Here is a 19262-nt window from a genome sequence, read left to right as displayed (position 1 = left end):
TAAATTAGCAATTCTTTCTTTGATTTCATTTTTTTTTTTTTTTAGGAATTTTTACAACAATTTCGCTTAGTTGTCATGGCTATGCTGAAAGTTATCGATATCGAAAACATTTTGGGGAGGTTTTTTCGGCCTCTCTAAGGGAATTTTGAGGGTTTGTTTGACTTATGTAAATTTTCAACAAATTGGAACCAAAAAGGTGGTTGCAACACATCGCGAGGGTTGTTGGGTTTTTCTACTTAATTGTAATATCTATAACTCGATAACGATAACGATTGCAGCGCTAGCCTGACTATATATATTTTTTACAATTTGTTTTTAGACATCGATATACGATACACGAAATACAATACACATATTAAGGTAGCTAAATTATTGTTATATGCATTAAAGCTTTTGCGTTTATCGATAAATGTTTCTGCTTAAGCGCTGTTAATCGATGAACCATCAATGTGAACTACTGCACCTTTTTCGATAAGTGTTTGGTTAGGCGCTGAAACATTCGACGATAACTACTTGTTGTTAAGTGCTTGAAAATTTATCGATACATGTTTATCAATTGATCGGCTGTCGATTATTTAAGGTTGGCTTACAATTTATAAGTGCGTTGTTAGACGCTTGAAATTGATCGATAACGATTTATTTAATCGTTTCGTATGTAACAAGCGCTAATTACTTGTCTAAGCTCTACGCATGGATCGATAAGTTTACCTTTTGCATGCTTAAGTGTATTGTTTGCTAACATTTATCGATAAGTGGTTGCTAAAGCACTTTGACATTTATCGATAAGTACGTAAAACGACTTTTCGAGTCATTTGATTTTTATATATTTAGTTTATATTGTTGTTGTGTGCTTGTTTTTGTTTTTTGTTTTTGGTCGAAGCTTTAAAAATAAATGTTTTTTTGCTGTTCGATTTTCGGTTTTTGTTTCTGTTGTTTCTGTAGCTTCGATATTTAAATTTATGTACAAAGTTCGTGCAGCAATTAAACGTAACACTAAATACGATAAAGTATCTACACGTTATTTGAATACATATATATATATATATATATATATATTTGGGTATATATATTTATACATATTGGTATATTGTTAGGTATATATATGTATGTATAGTTGTTGTATTTTCGTATCTTTATGCTTGACACGCTCAGCTCAGCAAAATCGTTAAAATTTTATCGCCTCAACGAACGTGCGTGGCTCTCTAACTGTATGTTGTCTCTCCGTCCATCTGTGTGTGTGTGTGTGTGTGTGTATGTGGGCTGGCTACTGTTCACACACACCACCAAAACAAAAAAACAAAAGATCTAAAAGTCCAAAATGTGCCGCGGCCGTCAACAACCTGCTTCACACTTCGCCGCAGACAGAAAAAAAAATTAGATACAGAAAAAAAAAAAAACACTTCCGATTAAGTTCGCTTCACGTTTTCACAACAAATTTATATCAATAATTTATATGATTTCTAGATGTGCCTCGATTTTGATTCAAAGCCACAAAATACACGCCTTTCGCTTGTTCGCATTTTGATTTTCGTCATTTATCAGCTGTAGTGCAACGATTCCGTTCGTATGGTAGGCCAAGTGGATACCCTATAGGCACATTGAAGTCTATTTAATGTATGCTTGCTATTTGGTCTATCGAAAAGGAAAATTATCCGTCTCATCAGGCATTTCAATTGAAGCGATTTGTGTGGGGAATTTGTAGATTTGTATTAACTATATCTGTATCTGTGTATATGTATGTTGGTTCCTTTTTCGTGTTTTATCTAGATAATTGTATTGATTTGTTGCACATCTGTTTTTCAAGCTAAGTTGCGAATTGAGCAAGGGTTTACCCTAAGGAATTTCTCTCGCTACGTCTTACTCTAACACGTAATCCTGACTCTAATCATTATTTCTAACGATTTACTCTAACAAAGTACTTCAAACAAGTATCCTTAAGGTGTTACTCTAGCGAGTGGAATTCGTTTCAATTCTAAGCTCATTCTAAGAGTTGATTCTTAGTTCAAAACTAAGATTCTTAGTTCAAAACCTTCAATTCGCTTCAGCTCGAAGCACTCGCTATTACGTGGATTACAAATTAAAGCTCAAGCTATATATGAATTAATCTTGAGTTCGCTTTAAAATAAACCAAATACAATAAGCATTCGCTTATATTAAACAACTTTTCTTAACTGTGTTCCTTCATTTAACCGCGAGTTACAAAACTCTAATAGATCCACCATTAAATTGTTTATTTGTTGACGACGAGAAGATCCTAAGTTCTAAGAAGCACTTGTTGAGGAGTTGCTAGTTAGCGCTCAAAAGTAACTAAAAAGCTCTTCAAAATGAAGCTTTACGCTAGGAATTCAATCAGTTTCCATTGTAAGCCTGCTCTCTATATTGATAACGAGTTGTATGCACGATCAACGTGGTTGTTCTTTACTATAGTTTATGTTACTTTCCTCATCTCTCTACCCAATTTCAATTGAGTTGTTAATTCGTTTCTATATAGTTTAAAGCAGTTGCCTATTGAGATAGCAACGAGTTGTTTCCGAGTGCAGCGAGTTGTTTTCGCTATCTTTTAACACTTTGTATGTATATGTTTTTGGTTTTGTTATTCTATTTCTTTGCTCTTGTTTTGCAGTTACTTTGTGAATAAATTTTGCTTTTGTTTTTCCTCTTTAATTTAAAGATATCTAATCTAAGCCAACGAGTTGTTCCCGATTTAGTTTTTTTTTTTGCGTATGGTTTTTGTTTGTTATTTAGGTTTTTATTTTTCAGTCCAACGATTTCAATTGACATCGTAAGCGTATTCAATGTGGTCTGCGCTGTTTCTGTTTCGGTGTGTGTTTTTCGCTGATATTTTATAATTAATTTTCGTTCGCATTTTTTATGTTTTTGTATTTTTTTTTGCTATGCCAAACAGCAAGAGCAACAAAAGCAGCTCTCGCTGTTTTATTTATTTATATTTCGCATTTTTGTGTCAGCTTTTTTTGCTGCTGCTGTTGTTGTTGTTGTAGTTAGCAACAAATACGTTTTATATTTATATTTGCATATATGTATATATATTTATAGTCATATATTTCCATTACGGTTATAATTTATTTCGACGCGTACTAATTCCAATCGCAAATATTTGCACAATTATTTGCATGTGTATGCGAACGCTCGGTATCTGTGTATCTGTATCTCTGTATCTCTCTATCTGTATCTGTGTGCGTGTATGTGTGTATCTTGTATCTTATATCTGGTTATTTGGTATATATGATTATAGTTTTGTATTCATGTAAGGCTTACGCGCCGCTGCAGTCGAGTCTAGTCGAGTCACTTCAAGTTGCTGCCGCTCTTTGCGCTTCTCATTGTGCTAATTGCAGTGGCACGTCTTATTGTTGTTGCTGCGGTTGTTGCTTGGATTGTTGTTGTTGTTCCATCAATTTGCGTTCGAGTTCTGATTGCCTTGCAGACTCTCGAGTGGCGCCACCAAATACATTTGCGTGCCGCACATCCAAAGAAACGCTGCATTTCAAATTGTACAAGTACGAGAAGAATGTAAATTGTTATTCATGCTTGAAAATACCAACAAAATGATGTAATGTGCGAGGCAAGCAAGCATGTATCATTGTGTGTGTGAGTGAAAGAGTCAGCGAGTGAATCGATGTATGCTGGGCACTGCTGCTGTTCATTAAAAAGGCAAGCAAAAAGAATACAAATTTAGCACTGAAAGCAACTACAAATATAATGAGCTATTGTTGTTGTTGTTGTGTGTGTGTGTGTGATAACGGCATAAATAAAACCAGCATAAGAAATGAAACGATGCGGCGAATTAACGAATGACCAACCAAAGCACCAAAGAGACTGATTGCAAGAGAGCGCGAGGGGAGGGAGGGAGACAGAGCTAGAGGTAGCCACGGCGGCAGCGACTAACATTGCTCGCCAAACGAAAAGAGTATGTGTGCGTGAGAGTGGGAGAAGGGCACAGGCAAAGCACAAGCAGGAAGAGTGTGAGGGAGATAAAGCTAATAAGCAAGCTAGGCCAGCAAAATGTTCACCCAAAAAAAAGGGTGAGAGTGGGAGCGAGCCGCAGGCAGGTAGCGAGCTCGAAGGCAGAGCAATTCTGAGGGTGGGTTGAAAAGTTTGGCAGGCTGATGCACAATTTGAAGAAGCTTTGCGTATTTGTACAAGCAACGCTCGCTAATGAAAAGAGAGTAATTTGGAGAGTGTGAGAGTGGCACAGACAGGAAGAGCGTGCTGAGCAAGGCAAAGGGAAGGCACGGAGTCAAAGCTAGCTGGAGCGCAATGCTCGCTAGCAACCAAAGTGAGTGGGAGAGTGGCACAGGCAGGAAGCCAAAGGCGTGGGAGGGAGACAAAGCTAGCTGGAGCCTCACTTAATACTGAAGACGCACATTTTACAAGCAAAACGCTTGCTAAAAGAAAGAGAGTGAGTGTGAGAGCGGGGTCAAGCAGGAAGAGTGTGTCAAAGAATAGCGGGGGAAAGGGAGTCAGAGCTAGCTAGAGCTGAGGCTAACGTGAAAGACACACGTTGACGAACGTTGCCCGCTAAATGAAAAAAATGTTTTTCGTGTATAATGACTACTTGAGAAAAACGAAAGAGGAAAGCAAAGGCACAAGCAGAAGCAAAAAGAAAAGAAAGAAAAAACCGAGCAACAAAAACAAGCAGCAGAAGACGCGCAAACACGAAATGTAATTTGTATAATTTGAGTCTCTTTTGCTTGTATTTTTTTTTGGGTTGAGTGTGGGAAACGCGCCAAAAAGAAAATAAATATACATACATACATATAGAGAATACGAAGCAATGAGAAGTTAAGCAACAGCTAACAACAATAGAAAACTGAAGAGAAAAAAACAACAACTGGAGCCAAGCCATTAAAACTAAGTTATCTAAAAGTATATTTAGGCTAGGTTTCGGAATTGTAAAAAAACTTGAAATTGAGCCAAAGTGTATTTGATAATGTTAAATTGTGAATATATGTATGTATAAACAAAAAGATATATACATACATATATTTGCATATGTCTATCAGATGTGCAAAAATGTATTTTGGGCTACCCAAGTCTACCTTCTCTTTAAATATCTAACTATCTAGAAATCTATCAGATATGAAAAAATCTATGTCAGGATATCCAAAAGTAAACCAAAATGAAGCAAATAATTAATTAACAATAATAGATAAGTTAAGTTACGATAGAGTTAGTATAAGATTGGTATGGATATAGAGGAGTGCATCAATATGTACATATGTATGTATTTTAAGGTAAGCAGAGTGAAAAAAGACAATTATATAAAAACAGATCATACTTATGATAAATATATTGTAATAGAATATACTGTAAAATAATTTATATACATAGAGAATAGATGAAGTATAAAGCCTTATTCAAATGAATGAATAGTATTATATAAATGAATAAGTGCATGAATATGTATGAATATGCTAGAGTCAGGCAAGTTTTTTCAAGAGTAGATATAGATAGATGGTATATACATATATGATATATAAATAGATAAATGTAATAGTCGATTCTATATAAGCATTATTCAAGTGAATAACAAAGAGTATATCTGTGATTTTATAGAATACTCCGTGATACGTGTGATTCAAGCGTGCGATGAGGAAAATTACATATGATGTGAAGTGAATCAGGAAATATATGTATATAATTTACGTCTACATATGTAAATAAAGTGAGCTTCATACACATACGTATTGTGAATAATCAAATAAATATATAAATGAATACATCTATGGTTATAAATGAATATATGACTGAGTGTGAGTATGTTTTATAAGCAAAATATGAATCTACATTAATTATGTCTATGAGTAGAAGTGAATGTATGCTATATACAAATGTACATATGTATGTATGTATGTAGGTATATGGATGAATATACTTAAGTAAAAATTATATACAAATAATATATTTTTAGATATAAACAATTAGCAGATCTTTACGCTCAGTCTTTTGCTTTGTGTGTGTGTATGTTTGTGTGTGTGCTTTTGATTGCTTGACATAGATATATGTATTTCATTTTGATGTTGCACTTACCTTGTGACTAAGCGGAACTTGCCACCGATGCCAAAGTGTCGGTGGCGGCGATTTGAACGGGCGGCTTTGACATTGACTCGTTGTCAGCAGCAGCAGCAGCGGCAGCGGCAGCGGCAGCATTTGGCAGTGACAGCGCGGGTAGCGAAAGTGCGGGCAGACTCGACAACGTGGCAGCAGCAGCAGCTGCAACAGTTGCTGCCGCTGCTGTTGTTGATGTTGTTGTTGTTGAAGCAACTGTGGATGTTGCTGCTGCTGTTGCTGTTGATGTTGCTGCTGTTGCTGCTGTTGCTGGTGTTTTGGCTTCCGTTTTGGCCACGCTGCTTGCGACCTTTTCTGTTGCAGTTGTTGCTGCGGCGGCACTATTGCTGCTGCTGTTGTTGGTGCTGCTATTGCTGCTGCTGCTGCTATTGCTGCTGCTGCTGCTGTTGTTGCTGTTGTTGTTGCTGCCCAGTGGCGCCTCCTCGGCCATTGCGGCGGCTTTGGCCTCGGCGCGTATGTTCAAATTGGCAGCAACTTGATCAATTGTTGTTGCCTTCTTCAAAGCGCGCGGTGAGGTGGCAGCAGCAGCAGCCGTGTTGCTGTTGTTGCTGCTGCTGCTGCTGCTGGGACTTAATAAAGTTGCTGCTGCTGGCAATTTAATCGTCTCTTCGGCTTTGACAGTCAACGGCTTGGCCACGGCAGTTGCTGTTGCAGTAGTTGCAGCAGCAGCAACTGTTGCTGTTGCCGTCGTAGTTGCCGTCGGCGTTGCCTGATTGCGAAAGGCCAACGCTGAAGGATTTGGTATGCTGCGCACTGATGCATTCTGCGGCCGGACCAGCGCATTCTTTGGCTTATTCTCATAGATATTGCCGCACTTGATCGAGATTTTCTCACGCGCCGTCGCCGACTCGGAGAGCATATGCAGATTTTGTAGATCGTCGCCGGTGCCGCCAGCAGCAGCAGCAGCGGCAGCTGAAGCAGCAGCCGCAGCCGCTGCAGCCACAGCGGCGACAACGGCGGCGGCAGCATTGTTGTTGCTGTTGCTGCTGTTGTTGTTGCTGCTGTTGTTGTTGTTGTTGCTGCTGCTGTTGCTGTTGGCGGAAATGTTTTGTTTGATTTTATTTAAGGCTGCCTCCAGACTGTTGCTGCTGCTGTTGCTTAAACTTGTTGTTGTTGCGGGCGCCAACTTTGTTGTTGTTGCTGCTGCAGTTGTTTGTTTGCTGCTGCTGTTGCTGCTGCTGCTGCTGCGTCCTGCTGATAAATCAAGTATGTCAGCATCCTTGACTGTTGCTGCTGTTGCTACAGTTGCTGTCGTGCTGGCTGCAACAGTTGTTGTTGTTGTTGCCGCTGCTGCTGTTGCTGCTGCTGTCGGCGGCCGAAATTCACGCAAACTTGTTTTCGACTTGTCCAGCAGCGCCAAGCCATTATTGGCTTTGCTTTGACTGCTTGCTACTGCTGCTGCTGCGGCAACAGTTGCTGCCTTTTTGGCTGTTGCTGCTGCTGCTGCAGCATTTGATTTAGCTGCAAAGGCTGCGTGCGTCGTCGGATTGCGCAGATTGATCAAAGCAGGCGGCGATGTGCGATAAGCAACATTGTTGCTGTTGTTGCTGTTGCTGATGTTGTTGTTGTTGTTGCCCGCTCGCTGTGCGCTCAGCGTCACAGACAATGGCGGCGACTTGACCATGGCCGGCATGGACAACGGCGGCGATGCCGCCGACTGTGCCGCATTTGTGGCACGCTTGGCGGGCTGCCGTGGCAAGCTGGCCGGCGGACCCATCAGCCGTGCGCCGGCAACAGTTGCCGTTAGTCCCGGACTCGCGCCCAGGCGCACTATTTCCAGTCCACTGTCCGCGGCATAGGCATAGCTCTGGACGTTGCGTGGCCGCGGCGTTATGGTCACACTGCGTCCGGCGGGGCACAGCTGCGGCATGAGCATGGGCGGCGCATACATATTATTCTTCAACCTGGCAGCAACAGGGTTGAAGCAATGCAATTGCTGCTGCTGCTGTTGTTGTTGGTAGTCCAGGCGCGGCTGCTTGGCCAGCAATTGCTGCTGACTCTCGTCCAGCGACAAGGCGCGTTTCGGCTGCTTGTTGGCCGCACTGGCAATGGAGCTGGGCGCCGCTGAGTGATAGCGTTGCATGTGCGGCGGCAATGCTTGCCGCAGCGGCGACTGTGGCACCAGAAAATGTGGCGCTTGCACGGCGCTCGGCTTGCGATTGCTAGGCAGCGGGGGTTTGGTCAATTTGGTTGGCTTGCTGGCAGCAACTGTTGCTGCTGTTGCTGGTGTTGTTGCTGTTGGTGTTGCAGTTGCTGCTGTAGTTGTTGCCGTTGCCGTTGCATTGAAGCCTTTGAATAGGCTGGGCGGCAACGGCGGCGAGGCGGGCAACTTGAGCGCCGGCTCGGCAGCAACTGTTGCTGCCGTCGCACTGCAATTGTTGCTGGCTGTCATCAGGCTGTTGATGCTGCGCGATTCCTCGCCCAGCGCGCGATTCAGAGCATCTTCCTTAGTTGCTGTTGCTGCTGCAGTTGCTGCTGTTGCTGCTGTTGCTGCTGCTGCTGCTGCCTTTGGTTGCTCCTCCAGCTGCAGCTGCTTGAGCGAGACCAGCTCGCCGCCAGCTAGAGAATGGGATCGCTTCAGCTCCAATTTGTGCGCCTTGTGATTGTGTGTTGTTGTGATCTTCATCTTCATCTTGCCATCGGTCTGGGAGCTGACAATCGCATGGAGCTTCTTGCGTTTGCCATTCGCATCCTTTGGCTCCTTCGAGTGTTTCTTTTTGCGCTTGCGATGCGACGACGATGAAGAGGACGAGCAACTGTTGCCGATGGTTGCGCTGCCATTGGAGCCATTGGTGGAGCAGCTGCTCGACGACATGGGCGACGCATTCGGACTGTACTTGAGCGCCTCCTGCTGCACAGGCTCAATGGGCTTCAGGCCAATGTTCTTCACATATGTCTCCAGATCCACTTGCTGTTGTACCGATGCCGACGGCGCTGCGCTCTCCAGTCGCGGCTCTGCCGACCTGGGCAACGTTAGCTTGGTCGTCATGCTGTTCAGCTCGATTTTCAGTTTGAGCGCCTGCGAGGGCGGCGTCGATTTCTTATTCGCTGTCTTCAGCTCAAAGGCGCCTTCATCGCCATAATTCGCTGACGATTTGCTCAGCTGCGATTGCGGAATGCTGACAACAATATTGAGATTCGAGAGATTGTTGTTGCTACTGTTGTTGTTGTTGTTGTTGTTGTTATTGTTAGTCAGCTCTGGCTCTGGTTCTGGTTCGCTCTTGACATGCAGCAGCGGCGCAGCTGAGGAGGAGTTGCTGTTGCTGTTGCTGCTGTTGTTGTTGTTGTTGACAACACCATAGTCGCTGTAGCGCATATCATTGCTGCGCAAACTCTTAAAATTTGTTGGCGCTGCTGCCGCCTCCTCCAACTCGCGTTTGCCTCCTGCCGGCTGACGCTTGGTCTTGGTCAACTTTGTATTGTTGTTGTTGTTGTTGCTGCTGTTGTTGTTGTTGGCTTTGCTGCGCGTCTTGCTTGTCGCATGCAACGGCAACTCATCGGCAAAGGTCACCGATTTGCTGGGCTTTGCGGTGGCTGCCACAGCGACATTCGATTCGATATTCCGTTTAACCTTTGACAAATTGCTCTCATCGTTTTTTGTTTCGATGCGCTCGTGCAGCAGAATTCTATAGCGAAACGCCATGGGCGCATGCTGTGTGATAATCAAGCGAAAAACCAAATAGAAAATGGAAAATGGAAATGAGGAAAACATTCAATGATGTTGCTAAGCGTCTATCAACAATCTAGTAGGAAATATATAGCAATTGCCGCAAGCTAGCTTGAAAACTGTAAAAGGTCTGAGTGTTTTCTATTATTGACACGCCCCCAGTCAGCGTTTCTTTCAAACGTATAAATGGCAGTATTATAATGCTTGATTTTTCCTGTAGCTAACTTGCAAATTCTTATAAAATATAATCATAGATACATTAGTACATATCTCTATCTGTCTATCTGTCTAACTCTCTATCTATCTATCTATCTATCTGTCTATCTATCTATCCCTATATTTATCTTTCTATCTTTCGACCTATCTATTTATCTATTTATCCGTCTATCTATCTATCTCTCGACCTATCCATCTATATATATATATATCCATCTATATATATATATATATATATATATATATATATATATATATATATATCTAACTATCCATCTATCTATCTATCTATCTATCCATCTATTTGTCTATCTATCTATCTTTCTATCATCTATTTATCTATCTACCTATCCTTCAATCTATTTATCTATCTACATATCAAACTAATCTATATAAAAATCTATATCTATATCTTTCTATCTCTTAAGATATATTGATCCATATCATATATTTCAACTGTTAATAAGCTTATCTAACCTAAGCATTATTTTTTGTAGATCCAATTACATAAACATACAGCTGTCCTAGGAACAAGAGCTCAACATTTATATCGATAAATATATATATATACCGGATGGATCTAATTAACTTATTCCACTCTATACTGTAAACAGTATTATTATAATAGGACAATTTATATTATTATAATATTTAATTTGTATACAAGAAAATTCCACTGTAAAATGTAGCTGTACCAAGTTTCATGTAGGTAGCTGCTCTATACGTTGAGTTCATATGGATACGGCAGAGTTAATCAACTATATAATCGAGCTCTACACCCTGAATCAACATTATGGAATGGACACTAAACTAGCGGCACAATTCGATTTGCCAGCGGCTAATTTTAAGTGCCAAATTCAGACAAAACAAATCAACCTTCTACTTATTCCCTTCCCAATCGAGCCCATACCATACCATACCATACCATCCCATCCTATACCATCCCTTCCCATTCCCTTCTCTTTCTAATCTCCCAAAAAGCAAAACAAAGTTTGAGAACTCACCCGCTGCCAGTGGTAACAATAGCCGACATCCATGAGCGTAAAGTTGAGCGGCAAAACCTCATCCTCATACGTGACCTCGACCTCGACGTGTTTATTCTCCGGATCGATGTCGTACTTGGAGCAGAGAAAACGCTGCAGATGCACAACCCTCAGATTGGCGGGGCACTGCAGATAGCAGATGGGCGGCTTTTCGGTTGAACCGCAATTTTTGAGTGTAGCCGGATGATATTCCAGCGATAGACTGTATTCGGGAAGAGAGCGAAAAGGGAGAATACCGTAGATGATTAAATGAGAGAAGGTATTGGCAGAGTAGAGATTTAGAGATTTACCAAGGAATGTTTCAAGAAACTTGAGCACTAAAAGTAATTTGTGTGAAAGAGAAACTAGGTGAATGAAGAAACAGCAATGTGAAATGAAGAAAGAACCTTTTCTAGTTGAGTTTTAAGCTTCTTTCTTCCTTATGCATATAAATTTAATGGAAAATCGAAGAAAGCCAGCGAAAACCTGAGAATTCCCCATTTTTGTTCTATTCTCAGATTGTTTCTCGATTTCATATCATTCTTTTACACTCGACTTTATATCCTTTTTCTCAATTCTTGGTAAGGAAATAGTTGTCTTTAAGCAAAATCATATAACATACAATTCAACTAAGTCAAGGATAAATTATTTTCTATTCAGGCAAGAAAAGTTGCGATTGACTTGCCTAATAGGCTCTCCAGGCGAAAAGAACTCCTGTTGCTGTTCTCTGGCCGATTTGTGCAGCAAATCCTCCTCGGCAGCCAGTTCCTGATGCTGTTCCTTAAACTCAGCTAGACGCTCGCATTCGCGCTGATAGAGACCCGGCACCAGTTTATAAATCAGAGCACGCAAAGTGTCATCGGATCTGCAAGAGAACGAGGTGTGACAGTTGTTAACGCCATGTTTGGGGAGTGGGGGAGATGGCGGAAGGGGGTGCTGGAGAGTTGGTGAAGAGGTGTTGCAACACCTACCTGAGGTTATCCTCGCTGATATGTTTGCCCCCGCTCGATTTGCACTGTGGGCAGTAAACATCGCGCAGCAAATGCTTCAGAATGCAGCTGCGACAATCTGCAGAGAATGACAATCAAAGTGGGTTGTATATATAGTATATGGATACATATAGAGAGAGTTATATATAGATAGATATATCTATAGCATATACATCATCTATCTTGCTACACTTACATGTATGATAGCAATTGTCCACTGTTGTTGGATCTATCATATAGCCTCGGCATATGTGACAGGTGAACTGTTCATTGAACTGGCTCAGCTGTCGTGCGGAACCAGTGCGTTCCGCAGATTGCAGTTTGTGTAACTGCGCTGGTTTTTCCATTTTCATTTGCATTTTTGTTGTGCGTGTGTGTGGGTGTGTGTGTATATGTAATGATAGCCTCTTTTGAATAGTTCTAGAATGTTTTAGATGCTAACATGTCCTGAAAAGAAGCATAAGAAGAAGAGCAAGAAATTAGTTACAAATTACGCTAAAGCAAATAAGTGTAAGAGAGAAAAAAGCTAGAACTATATCTTGAATAATGTTCGAGCGTTATTTAATGATCGATGAAGACAGCTATAAAGCTGGAAGGTCTTATGATAGAGAGCTTAGTTCTAAGAGGCTTTGCGTAGCAGAGAAGCAAAGTTTTCTTTGGTTTTGCTCATGCTTTAGAATCCAGTTAGGTTTTAGAGTTCCTAGAGTTTTAGAGTTCCTAGAATTATGTCTTAGGTAACTCCTCAAAGGCATTATGTAGCAGTTCAATGATATCTCAAGGCTTAGAGGAGTGTTAAGCTAATAGTTATATGAGAGAAATACGCAGACTTTCCAGTAGACTTCGAACCTTTGACATCATATGCAATATTTAGACATATTAATGATGCTACAAGCTTTCTAAGGCTGTTGGATCTGTAGGCAAGCAAAAACCAAAGAACAGCCGTGACAAGATCAGACTGAAGCTTTGCCTTCACAAGCAGAAGCGCCACACAGACCAAAACAAAGGTAAAACCAAAACAAAAAACCAACTGTGAGAAACAACATAAAGCAAAAATCGCAGCAACAACCATCATCAACACCCAGCGACATGAATGTGGTTGGGTCGCTCTAGGTCTCTCGACTCGTCTCGTCTCGTCTCGTTTGTCAAACAAAAGCTCAACACACACACACACACACACATACTTATATAAATATGTATCTAAAACTTTATATCTCTGTAGCAATGTAGCAAAACTGCAACTGCAACTGTGGCTGCCACAAAAAGATCTGGCAACGTCAGACGCAGCACTTTCAACTAGTAAATCAGCCATCCATGAATCGGAACAATGCCAAAAAAGAAACAACAAAAAACTACACACACACACACGCACACTTATGTATATAAAAAGAACAAAAAAACTAACTCATATGCGGCGCACATTTAGGCAAAGGCGGGTGCAAAGGGGGGCCAAGGGGCGCTACTGGGCTTACAAGCGACGCCCTTTGTGCTGCACACAGAGGGCATCCGACACACAACCTCACACACACACACATGCAGGCACACACACACACACACAGCGCACTCGACGTTGTGTTGTACTTGAATCTAGTTTTAGGTTTTTTTTCGCCTTCGTCTTCGTCGGCGACTTCGCTGCCTTCTGTTGAGTTCGCCCGACGTCTTCATCTTCGCCTTCGTCTGCGCCCGATGTCTTCGACTTCGTCTTTCGTTGTGCAAACGAATAAAGTACGAAAATTACGCTCTTGCTATGCCCTACACACACACACACACACACACACACACGCACACAGAGTCAGAGTTGATAAACATAATAATAATAATGATGATAATGCTGATGATGATGATAATTATTACGATGTGGGCAGCGAGTTGGATCAGCAGGTTGGCTTGATTCAGAAGCACAGGCGAAGGCAGAGTCAGAAGCAGACGCAGAGGCAGCAGCAGTAGCAGCAGCAGAGGCAGCGACAGAGCCAGCAGCAGAGGCAGCGACATAGGCATAGAGCAAAGAGGAAGAATATGTATGCCACATCAAGTTGATGAGATTTGAATGGAACAACAAAAACAGCAGCAGCAGCAAATGTCATGTTAATGTGTGGCAATACATCTATACATATACACACACATACACACACTCATACCCATATGCTGCTGTTAGAGCTTTTAGGAACTAGTCCTAATTGTTTTGTCTGCAATTAAGTTGCTTTCGGTGTCAAATTAGCATAGTTAAGAGGCTAACTCGGCTGACTAGAGACTAGTATGTATGTACACAATATTATATTAAATGTATCAAATACTGTTCATGGCATAGTTGGCGAAATACATGTTCACAATGCAAGGCCTCAAAATCCATTTTAAAGTAGCAAAGGGAAGCATTAAATTGAAATTCTTATGAATTTTAATAGATATAAAGTTTAGATCTCTCAATCTACCAAAAATCTTCTACTTCTATCTTCTACTACTTGCCCATGAACATACATATCTCTTTCTATAGATTCTATAAAGTCGAAAGGGTCTACGTTAATCAATGGACATTGATAAATGAGTAGACTTTTTGATAGATTGAAGTGTATGTATCAATATTTATAAACATGTCTCTATCTATACCTCTCCTTTTACCTATTTCTACCTATGTATATCTATACGTAATTATGTACATATCTTTCCATTTTATCTCTGAACATATGTAGCAAATATACACATACTCATGTTCTATGTTTCTCACTGATGTAACTATATTATAATATCTTTCTATCCATATTACACGATTTATGCAGTCCCTGTATCTAGATATCTATATGCATAACTGGCCATACAGCTATATCTATCATCTATGCAAACTCTTTATCCATCTTTTCTTTCAACCTACTTAAACTATCTGCTGACTTCTTCGCCTTTCTGGTAGTATAACTCTGGTGGTTTTTTGCTTTTTGAAGCCTTTCTTTGATTGTATAATGAAATACCACGAACACTTGACAAGAAACTGTGAAGCTTTTAAATTTCATATTATATTCAAAAAATGGTATAAAGATATGGAGATCTCTAAAGTTTCAAGTACGATTGTCCATAGGCTTCAAAATGTGTTGTTTATTCAATTAGTTGATAATAATAATAGAAAAATATAACTATGTAAACATATTTAATCAGTATAGCTATTTTTTAATGTTACTCATTTCAATAAATCTTATCTTGTTTGGCTTTTGATATATAGTATATTTCCTGAAAGAGTTTGGGCTCACAATGGGCATACATAAAAAAGTTAGTCTTATATCAAACTCAAGTCATAAGCTAATCTAGGATTCGTCCAGCTGCTGCTACCCAAGCAAAGGCTGTAAATCTAACTGTAGGGCAAATAAAAGTCGCCTTGGCCCGCAAATGCGCAGCCCACTTTTTTTTCTGTCTCTCGTTTTCTCATTTTGTTTTTGCCCCGTTTGCCTTTGACATGTTTCTGCTTTTGTACGTCACACGCTCACGCGAAACTGGCACGAAAGCAGCTTGTAAAAGGCAAGACGAAATAGGCGGCAGCAATGACAACGGCAACAACAACAAGAGAGTGAAGCTGTGCTGCGATGCGATGTGATGCTAGCAAAAAAAAAAAAAAACAACAACAACAAACTAAACAAAAAGCGAGCAAAAAGGAAGGCAGCAAAAACAAAAGCGGGCAAACTAAGTCAAAGTGGGCACAAGGATAGAGTTAGCAACAGCCAGAAGGAGGGCAAAAAGAGGGGGACAAAGCGAGGGAGAAAGAGACAGCGGAAGCTGGACACAGTTTTATATAGAAAATGCAAACGTTGCTAAGGATAATGAGAAGGCGGACGCAAAGCAAACACTAGCAGAGCCATTCATCAACGCCCACGCCCAACCCCACACACACACACCCACAAACTCGCTCACACTCACAGACCCAAAGTGTTAGGCTAAAGTGGCTCAGAGTGCCGGTCTCAGTGGGTGGCTTATGGGTGGACAATTGACAACATTGATGACGTCTTCAATGCCGCTGACGTATTAGTTTACGAGCAAGGCTCATAACAATACACCAATACACCCACATATACACACACACACACACACACACGATGACAGTGACGAAATGGCCACAGCTTGCACAGACTTCGCCGCTTCGCTGTTATCGCTATCGAAACGAAACGAAGCGAACCTATAATAACAACAACAACAGCCACAACAGCAGCAGCAACTGGCGCCGGCACGAGCGCACTTTACAACAACAGTTCACAGGGTGGTTGCTACACACACACACACAGTCTCACTCACACACACATGCACATGCAGAGTTAGAGACACGACGCGCACGCAACAAGCTTTGCCGATGATGACGAGAGACGCGGCGACACAGCGTACAATTTGTATGTATGATCGAATGAAATTTACTTGGGTTATGCACGTGCGGTATTGTCCACAACAGCAGCCGCTGAAAATACAACTGAAAGCAATGCACGAAATTCAAATGCTATGTGCGAGCGCTGGCTACGTTTCGTTCGTACTCGCATTCGGTACTCGCCGCGTAATTGAGGCGAAACGAACACACGAAGCAACGACGACACCAATTTGTATCTATTCGCCGCGGCGAGAGAGCGGCAGCAGCAACAGCAACAGCAGCGACAGCCGCCCCTTGTGGGCTGTGGGGAGAGCGTAACAGCGGCACAATCAAATCCCAAAACAAAACTTTCTACAATTTGCGCGCGCGTGTTTTCGCCTTCGCCGCAGTTTTAGTTTCGGTTTTTATTTCGAATTGGCAGCGGCAGCTACGGCGACGGCGACGACGAAAATTCCAATACGACAACAACACTCACACATACGCACATACTCGTAAACACAAATGCAAACGCAAACGCACTTGTCACGTGTACGTGTGTTTACAAAATTTTCACACACACACCGAAGCTGTGTATAGTAGTAGCACGAACATGAATTTATTTTTCGTTACATTTCGCCGCGCTCGCCGCGCAATCAAAAGCAAAGTGAAATTTTTCTTATTAGAAATGTACACACCGTAGTTTTTCCAAGCGTTTGCCAAACTACGTCGCAATTTGTTTACAATGTGGCTGTGCGTGAATTCACGTTTTTGGTTTACCGGCTTCACGAGCTGCACTGGGATTGAAATCAATTTTACTTATACGCATATAAATCGATTCAAACCAAATGATGAACTCTTCTTCTGCTTACTTTATAGCACTTGCCGACTCACACACACAGCATGGGCGCTCTGTGCTTGTGTGCGCTTCTTTCACTTCAGCTGCTGCTACTCTTATCGATTTCTCATACACGTTTTTATTATCACGAACAGCAGTTCAGATTTTAAATGCTCTCTCTCTCTCCCTCTCTCTCACACTCGCACACTTAATCGCTCTTTCACTGTCTCTCTTGTGCGCGGACAGCGTTAAAAATTTACTTTACTCCGTCCGCAAAGTGCACGGCACGAAAACTGTTCAAAGACTGATTCTGATTAGACCTGCCAACGACTTCGGCACTGCGCTGTCTGCCATGCGTTCGTCGCGTCGGCGCATGAGAGCTCGTCGTGAGAGCGAGAGCTCGAGCGCAAGCGAGACAAAGAGACGCTCTGTTGCCGTTTCGCGCCATTGCTGTACCGCCCACCCTGCGGCTGTTGTGAGGCTTGATTGGCTGCCACTACGACGTTCGGCTGTTCGGCAACGGCACGAATGCTTCGTATCGCTGCTCGTGTATGCATTGTGTATGTTGCGACGCCTTTACCTTTTTTGGGGTGGCTGTGCGTTGCGTACCTGCCTGTCTGTATGCGTGTGCGTGCGTGTGTGGGTGCCTTCTTTAATTGAATTCAACTGTCAAATGAGAGATTAACGCGTCTGCATTGACGCTAGCGTCAGCAGCGACGTCGCCGTCGACGTCAATCGTGCCAGCTACGTATTGGCCTTGGCGTTTATAATTATCGTGAATTCGCCTCTGCCTCTGCCGCTGCCATCGTCGCTGCTTGAGCTTCGCTGTTGTTGTTCTTATGCTCCGTGCGTTGGGCATTTTGTATAAAATATGATTATGTGGGGCCATATGCAAAAGGTATCATGCTCTGCTTGTTTGTGTGTGTAACTGTATATGTGTGTGTGTGTACGTGCGTGCGTGCATGTGTGTATCTGTATCTTTGTATCTGCAGCTCTGTGACAGACACCCACTTGACATATGAAGCCTACTTGATCTCGCTTTCCGTTTTGACAGCCGCCCAGAGGAAAAGCCATTGCGAATTTTATTGAATTTGAAAATGTTCCAATTTGCATTTCAAAGGCTTAAGGCAAGACGAAAAAAAAACAAGTAAGAAGACTCTAGTCGAGACTGCTCGACTAGGAGATACCCTGAACCCTCCATTCTGCCAGCGCTCTGCTAACTGCGCAGTAAGCAGCGACTGCGCTTGGGCTGCGCTGCAGTGTGGGCAATAGTATGAGAATTTTCTTGGTGAATAACTTCTTTTGTAAACACACGATCTTAATGAAACTTTCAGGACGTAATTATATGGTCAAAATGTGTGTACATTCCAAAGCACAAGTCTCTAGTACTTGAAATACGTTTTTTACAAATTGGGGGCGAAGGGGGCGTGGTATCCAAAATCTGTTGATGATAAAATGTTTGTATTCATCATATATATATACACAGTAAATCTGAAGTCTCTATGTCTAATAGTGCTCCAATGAGGCTAAAAAAACAAAATCAATTTTTCGATTATTCTCGATAAAAAAGTTATCGGATGAGTTATCGAAAAAATAAAGCAAACTCGTACTGCGTATGGTATACACGAGTATGCACAAAAAATTTCAGCTCTCTAGCTCTTATATCTTCTGAGATCTCGGCGTTCATACGGACGGACGGACGGACGGACGGACGGACGGACGGACGGACGGACGGACGGACGGACGGACAGACGGACAGGGCTATATCGACTCAGCTCGTCGTGCTGATCAAGAATATATATACTTTATGGGGTCTGCGATGATTCCTTCTGCCTGTTACATACTTTTACACAAAAACATTATACCCTGATTTCCCATTTTCAATGGGTTCAGGGTATAAAAAAACCGAAACGTTGACAGCGACAAGTGGCAAATCGCATGTCCTTGAACACATATTTCTCGCACGTCTTCGCGTTGATTTTAAGGCTCGCTACACATTGATATGCATGGCAATGGCTGGATAAATCGTCCTCAGACATTCAGTTTGATAAATGATGCAGATAAGCGTTCACTTGCGACGCGACGGTGCTGCTTATATCAGTGATGCTCGTGTAATTGTACAAAAAGTACAGTTTAA

General features: G+C 41.9%; 1 protein-coding gene across 1 annotated transcript; it reads right to left on the bottom strand.

Moving 5' to 3' along the window:
• Positions 1 to 854: 854 nt before the first annotated feature.
• On the bottom strand, positions 855 to 17446 carry Su(z)2 (Suppressor of zeste 2). The gene is made up of 7 exons (XM_089261038.1): positions 17160 to 17446; positions 12178 to 12428; positions 11964 to 12060; positions 11678 to 11857; positions 10975 to 11215; positions 6049 to 9739; positions 855 to 3495 (listed from the first exon to the last, which is right to left on the bottom strand). Exons 2-6 carry the CDS (start codon positions 12338 to 12340, stop codon positions 6056 to 6058), a joined length of 4365 nt encoding a protein of 1454 aa, XP_089117164.1. The 5' UTR covers positions 12341 to 12428; positions 17160 to 17446; the 3' UTR covers positions 855 to 3495; positions 6049 to 6055.
• Positions 17447 to 19262: the final 1816 nt, after the last annotated feature.

This window comes from Drosophila navojoa, chromosome 5 (assembly GCF_054131105.1).
Source record: "Drosophila navojoa isolate 15081-1374.11 chromosome 5, UAZ_NAV_1.0, whole genome shotgun sequence".
Classification (NCBI taxonomy): domain Eukaryota; kingdom Metazoa; phylum Arthropoda; class Insecta; order Diptera; family Drosophilidae; genus Drosophila; species Drosophila navojoa.
Note: the sequence above shows the minus strand (reverse complement) of the source record. Positions and strands in the feature narration are given on the sequence as shown.